We start from the raw sequence: 7,434 nt of genomic DNA, 5'->3' as shown, positions 1-7,434 counted from the left end.
GTGTGTGTGTGTGTGTGTGTGTGTGTGTGTGTGTGTGTGTGTGTGTGAGTGTGAGAGAGAGCGTGTGCGTGTGTGTGAGCGTGTGCGTGTGCGTGAGCGTGTGCGTGTGCATGTGAGAAAAATAATGTGTCTGTGTGTATACAATTGTACAAATTATTATAAACTAAGATACGAACCCACTTTAATAAAATGTTATTTTTATTTCAATATATATAGCTTTGAATTTAAATTTAAACCATTACTACTGTGATGAGTATTAATCTAGATACATAATATAAATAATAATCGATATATTCAAAATAAGTAAGTAAATATTGGACTATTCACTGCCATTACTCAAGCGATCTAATGATTCCTTTTTTAAATATTGCCTTAGATTGACAAAAAACATCGTGTTCACTAAAACGTGAATTATACAGTTTAGCAAGACGAGTCAGCGGACTGTTCATAGCGTAGTTTGTCGAGCACGGAGGTATATGAAATAAGGGCGTGTGACGTGTGCGACGCACCGGCGTGCGGTAGGTGATACCAGCCACAAGCTCCGCACAATCAATATGACCATTCACAATGTCATGCAACAAACCCATATCTAGCAATTTACGCCTATCTACAAGGCTGAGAATGTTATGATTTCGGCACGCTTCTTGATACGAATCAGACGACTTACGAGAACGGTAATTGAGATGCTTAACAAAAATTTTTTGCACTTTTTCTAAACGATTAGTATAAACCGCATATTGCGGTGACCAGATCGAACTCGCGTATTCCAAAACACTGCGAACATATGCAAAATAAACGGACTTTAAAGTAAAGATATTTTTAAATGGTTTGCACGAGCGTAGAACAAAACCTAGATTTTTAAAAGCTTTAGTAGCTATGGAGTCGATATGATTAGATAGTACCATTTTATGGTCTAGAAGTACGCCTAAGTCACGAACTTCCGAAGAGTCGTTGATTGGCACACCGTTAAAGTTATACGAGAATATAATAGGCTTAAGCTTCCGGGTGAAACGTACGCATTGACACTTTTTAATATTAATGTTTATTTTATTAATTTTGTAATAATAGTATAAGTTGTCTAAGTCTTTTTGGATTTTTACACAGTCACTGTAAGCTTTTACTACACAAAAAATTTTTTTGTCGTCAGCGTATAATAAATGTTTAGAATAATTAATGTAATTAACAATGTCATATATATACGCGTTGTAGAATAGTGGCCCCAGGTGAGAACCTTGAGGCACCCCACTAGGTATTGTCACGAAGTCCGATCTGTAACCGCCTAAAACGACCGCTTGTGAGCGATTGCTTAAATATGATTCCGTCCATCTAAGCAAATCCCCCTTTATTCCAAGAGTGTGGAGCTTATTAAGGAGGATGATGTGATCTACGCGATCGAAAGCCTTTTCAAAATCAGTGTAGATCACATCAACCTGTCCGCCATGATCCATATTCTTTAGAACATAATCAGTAAAGCACGTCATATTAGTAACTGTGGAGCGTTTCTTTATAAAACCATGCTGACTATCAGGAATGCCAACGATAATTATAGGATAAATAGCATCGTATACCAGTTTCTCAAATAATTTTCCAATAGTACAAAGGATCGTAATGCCACGGTAATTTTCAACCTTAATTCTACTTCCATTTTTATGAAGCGGCATAATATGACCTCTTTTCCAAACCGATGGAAACACACCACATCGGAGGGAACTATTGAATATAATACAAATTGGGTGTGTTAGTACTTTAACACAATTCATCCAAAAAATCGGAGGGATTCCATCGTATCCGGGGCCTTTTGAAACGTCTAATTTCTTAATCGCCGTCTCAATGACAGTCGGTTGGATAACTAAATTAGATATTGTGTCACCCCCAATATCTTTCAGCTGCGAAGAAGCATTATAGGATGAAGGTTCAACAAATACACTGTGGAAAAAATTATTAAATGCATTACATATATCATTACCATCCCTATAACATATCTGCCCGTGTGTAACTGTCTGCGGGTAATTAGAGCCTCCGCGCATAGACTTAACGTGTCTCCAGAAAGCTTTAGGTGTAGATTTTATAGCTGCTTCGGTGTTATGTATGTATGTATTATAGCACGCTTCATGTACTTTACGTTGTCTATTGCGTAGGAGAGAAAACTCGTCATAATCTAGTGGACTGTTATATTTCTTCCATCTAGCGTGAGCTTTCATTTTCTCATTATTTAAACGAATCAATTGCTTACTATACCACATTGGATAAGTACATTTATTAGGACTAATGCAAGACGAAGGTACATACCTATCTATGCAATCTTTAAGAATATCATACAATTTATTTGTGGCTGATTCCGGATCATTGTGTGGTAGTATATAATCCCAATTAAACTGACTCAAAAAGCTGTTAATCGCCGTATAGTTTGCCTTTTTAAAATTACGTTTAGTTATAGGTTTTTCAGATAAAGGCGGTATCTCAATATCTAGAAGTTCTAGCAGTAACGGAGGATGAGCTCGATCGATTGCTACTAGAGGATCAGGGCAAGCGTTTACCTTCACAGGCAACGTTGAAAACACCAAGTCAAGAGTATTACCGTAATAATTCTTAAACATGTTGTACTGTGTAAGACCGAGTAAACTCAAGCTTTCAACAAAATTTATAGCAGCGTTTTGTACCTCAATACAGCCTTTTTTTATATATATAGGTAGGTTATTGTTCCATGTGATGCATGGTAAATTAAAATCACCGACCAACAAATATTGGTCGTTATTAGCAACAAGCATATCCGACGTAAAAGCGTCCGAGACAGCTTTTATACTCACAGGTAATCGGCTCGGGTCAGGTGGAATATATACTGCACTAATATGCAAAAATTGTTGTCTCGCGTTGTCCATACCTATTGGCAGAATTATATACACCATCTCTGTAAGCGCATGCATATTCAAGTGGCCCCGTGTGGCACACAAATCCCGCCGCGTCATGATAAGTACGCCCCCACCAGTCTTTTTACCAGATGAGTGGAAATCGCGATCACTACGAAACACTTGATACCTGTTATCACATAATTCAGCATCAAAAATACCATCGCATAACCACGTCTCGGTAATTATAATTATGTCAAATTCATTTTGAAGCACCATTTGTCTCAATTCGTTACACTTCGTCCTAAGCCCGCGGGCATTTTGATAATAGATATTTAATGTTTGTATAGCCATTTAAAAGCGATTATATAACTAAATTGCAAAAAACAAAAAGAAAAATTCATATATGTACCTAGATGTATAAAATTGTAACAGAATTAAATGCACACACGTAAATATTTTTCCAATAACATTGGATTTAATTACATGTGAAAGTATAAAATAAAAAGATAAGTCATTGTAGGACAAAAGAAGCATCAAAACGCCATACGTAAAATAATTATTTTTTGTTGAGGGTAAGATGTAAACGTTCATGCTTGAGTGCTCGAGTACAAGATAAAAATGCGACAAACTATATGTTGCTAAAGCGTAAGATAACAATAGTGTGTATAGAATCGTGGTGGCACTGCACTGTATGTATGAGATAATAAATTGCAACGCATTTAAGGATAAGTTAGTAATGAAATTGCAATAAGTAGGTAATAATTTGGCATAGTACTTTAGAAAATAAATACATATTAAGTAATGGTGAGTAAATCGACAAATAAGAACAAGTAGATTTGATATTTCAAGTATTACAATGAATTTCAATATACAAATTAATTTAAGCAAGACGATTGTGTAATGTGTGCGTGTAGGTGTGTTTAATGTTACATTCAACTTAAATAAGCAATTAATATAAAGGGAAGTACGATACATTTCGAGACGCATTGTCTTTAAGCGCAAGCAAATAAAAAACAAGTCATTCTGGCAATCACTGGATGCCATAGAACTATGAAGGCATACAGAATGGTCAACAATTAGTTGTGAGTTAAATCTATATAATAGAATATCGAAAGAACACAAATGAATTATGATGCTTATTCCAAGTACTATTGATATAGCCAACAAACAAAGAAGCCACATGCTTACCTTATTAATGAGCCAAAAAATAATGTCAAATAATATGAACATCAGTTGACATATTACTAAAACAAATATCAAAAAAAGTATCTCTGTTATCAAACAATCCTGGATAAATTTTCCGCCTTCATAATCGGTATCGCCGGAGAGACATCGTTTTTTCTTATAAAAATCCTTCCGTTTTTTACCCAAACATACTGGTACATCTTCAGTTTGGCAGCCTCTTTGCACTTCTTTAGTAATTGCTTATTTACAAATGTCAACTGCTCATTTACATAAACGGATCGCACCTCTCCTTCAAATTGTAGCTTATCTGTTTTTAATGGGATTTTCCTTGCTCGGGATAAAATATTATCACGAATGAGACGAGTTTTAAATTTAACAACAATTACTCGTGGACGTCCTTGTGTCTTTATTCTGGGCGTTACTCTATGCACATGTACTATATCATCACGTGATAAATCTGCACCTACATAATTTGACAATTTAACGATAATGTTCTCTAAATTCTCATCTTTCGCTTCCGGTATCCCAATAATCTCCAAGTTCATCAGTCTTTCCCGCTGTTCCGCGGAATTAACGTCAGCTCTTAGCGCCTCATTATCACGCTTTACTTCATTCAACTGTGTTTCCAGGGATTCAATTTTCTTTGTATATCTAGTAACACAATCGATTTTTTTCATAGCATCATCTTGTTTATCCGCTATAAATTGCATGGACGTCTGTAGCGCAGTAACTTCTACTTCCAAAGCCTTTTGCTTATCTCCCATGCTATCCACCGTCTCCTTAAATTTATTGAAATCGTGAAGAATAGTTTTAATTTCTGATTTCATTTCAATCGTAGATTCAGTAAGTTTAGTAAGATCTTGTTTTATAACATTGTTAACATTATTATTTATCTCAGAGAAGTTATGTTCTAAGTCGATTTTCCATTCTTTCAATGTAGACATTATATTCTTTGTAAACTCGTTAAATGACTGATGAAAATCGTCATCATGTCTACGCTTACGCACGGAGATGTTTCCGGAAGTTGTTGATAAATCCGGGCTGGAGCCGAATCGACTTATAGGTGAGCGTAACATTTTTACAAAAGATGTCAATTCTACGCCAACAATACTCTATGCACGTCCAAAGTAGGTAGGTAGAAGGGATAAGCGCTCGAGAAGCACAGTAGCGAAGACAATCACTCGCCGTAAGAAATGACAGAGATGGTAAATCAAGTAACTCACAGCCCGTCTCGTTTACCCGAGGTGTGGAGGTGCTTACCTCGACTTACGCGGCGGTAGGATTTTTGTCGACCGATGATTTTAGATGGAAATATTTGTTAATTAATTCACACCACTATGACCGCTAATAGTATAAGCACTTAGGAAGATACTTCTATGTGAGTCGCATTAAAAATTAGGAGCGACTGCAACACACGTCCGCTCGCCAATCTTACGCAGAACAAGTCACAACAAACAATTTATACAAAAATATTTGTAGCGATTCGCTACACCCTTGCTTGAAACTTTTGTTGATCCTACACGTATAGACACAGGCATGTGAAAATATACAAACGCGTTTTTCGTTACTACAAATTATATTGACATTGCGATAGGACATGCATATATTAATCTCGTCTCTACTCTATTATAATGTCAGGTAAGTACATTATGCATAATCAACAGCACACACACCACAAATACAACTATACAATAAATATTCAACAATACAATCAACAACACTATACGTATAGTGTAAACTCTACATCGTGCTATATATACCTAACATTAGTATAGACGGACCGCCGGCCGCCGTGTGCATATATACATACATAACTATGTTTGTCTTCTGCTGGGATAGGTAGATACTACTGATCTCCACTACATCAAGTGATATAGGGTGCTGTTGGCTGTGCCTGCCTTCCAAATTTATTGTTTCACATAATGTACGATTAATAAATTAGTAACCATTCGACGCGAGGCAAGTGCAATATTTACGGAGAGTTTTTTATGGCAAACACTAACTCAAAGCCAAAATTTTTATTACATCGGTAAACAAATTACCCTTCACATTAATTACACTCTACTACTCATTCATGAGCCAGATTCCTCTGTAAAAAACGAGTAAAAAGCTCTAAGGGCTGCTCTTTCTAATAAAACATTTTTTATTTACAATATTTATTTCAAATATGATAGATCGAGACAACCTGCAAGAGCTACACGGGCCACTACCATGTATTTTTGACGTCCAAGTATGCAGAAGCTGTATAATTAACCTTTAGCTTTTTACCTAATTTGTAGATTACTGTAAATAACAAATTTTCATAGTATCTAGAATATAATAATTAATTTTCATATCACAATTTTAAATAATATGATCGTTGCTCTGACAAAAACTCTGACAAAAACTCAAAATGCAATAGTGTCCAAGAATTAAAAATAAAAATACTACTAATAGCACTGTAGTTATTAAGTAGGTAACAGAGTTGCTTGTAAAAGAGTTCTGCCAGGGAAGTACTACCACCTTACCGATTTCTGTCGCCAAGCAGTAAAGTGAGCATTACTGCGTTCCGGTTTCGAAGGGATAGGGAGATGCCACACGGGCGGGCGTTGCGTCGTCCCAACTGCGTTGATTTCAACGGACTGAGTGCCACACGAGCTGTTCCGTCGACACACGTTTCAACGTACCGTGTGGCATGTTGTTCTGATTTATATGTAGTGCAACGCATTGGCGACGACGCAACGCCCGTGTGGCATCTCAAGCCCAAGGGTGTTGGTGAAATGACAGGCACATGGGACTTGTCAACTTACATCTCAGGGTGTCGGGCGCAGTGGCAGTGCCCCTCAAATCTTTGTGATTTAAAGTTCTGTGTAAGTACTGCAACTGTTAGGGACAGGCGTGTCGCTTACCATCAGGCACACAACTTGTACGTCCCGTCACTTAGTGTTATAAAAACAAATCCGTGGAATCACTGCCACGAAAGCTCGTGATTAAGGACCACGGATTGGCCTGAAATATGCCGAACAAAAATTCGACTTGAATACGTGCGTTATCCGTTAATTTAGATCATATGTCTCACGCAGTGGCGGATTTGCCCTAAGGCCCAGTAGGCCCAGGCCTAGGGCGAAAAGATTTTATGGGCATCCAATCGTGCCAAAAAATTCACAGATGATAACTAGAAATAACTCAAAGTATCTAAATATTCTAAATTCTCACGCACACTATGGCGGGCCGCACTGCACCGCATCGTATAATAATAGTCTTCCTAAAACGCTTTGGTACATTTCATGTATAAAATATAGATACGTTACATAATAATGTAATGCATAATCGCTACATCACTACATATTATCACTACCGCGTCTGTCTGTCCGTCTGATCGCGATAAACTCAAAAACTACTGAACGGATTTTCATGCGGT

The 7,434-nt window shown here is 37.0% G+C and overlaps 1 protein-coding gene across 1 annotated transcript; it reads right to left on the bottom strand.

Moving 5' to 3' along the window:
• Nucleotides 1-4,126: 4,126 nt before the first annotated feature.
• LOC113235949 lies at nt 4,127-5,110 on the bottom strand. Its single transcript, XM_026471871.1, has one exon. It carries the CDS (start codon nt 5,108-5,110, stop codon nt 4,127-4,129), a length of 984 nt encoding a protein of 327 aa, XP_026327656.1.
• Nucleotides 5,111-7,434: the final 2,324 nt, after the last annotated feature.

Source organism: Hyposmocoma kahamanoa, unplaced genomic scaffold (assembly GCF_003589595.1).
Source record: "Hyposmocoma kahamanoa isolate Upper Pololo Valley unplaced genomic scaffold, ASM358959v1 88, whole genome shotgun sequence".
Classification (NCBI taxonomy): domain Eukaryota; kingdom Metazoa; phylum Arthropoda; class Insecta; order Lepidoptera; family Cosmopterigidae; genus Hyposmocoma; species Hyposmocoma kahamanoa.
Note: the sequence above shows the minus strand (reverse complement) of the source record. Positions and strands in the feature narration are given on the sequence as shown.

Coding starts and splice junctions, on each gene's coding strand:
- LOC113235949 (XM_026471871.1), bottom strand. CDS start 5,110: ATGTTACGCTCACCTATAAGTCGATTCGGCTCCAGCCCGGATTTATCA.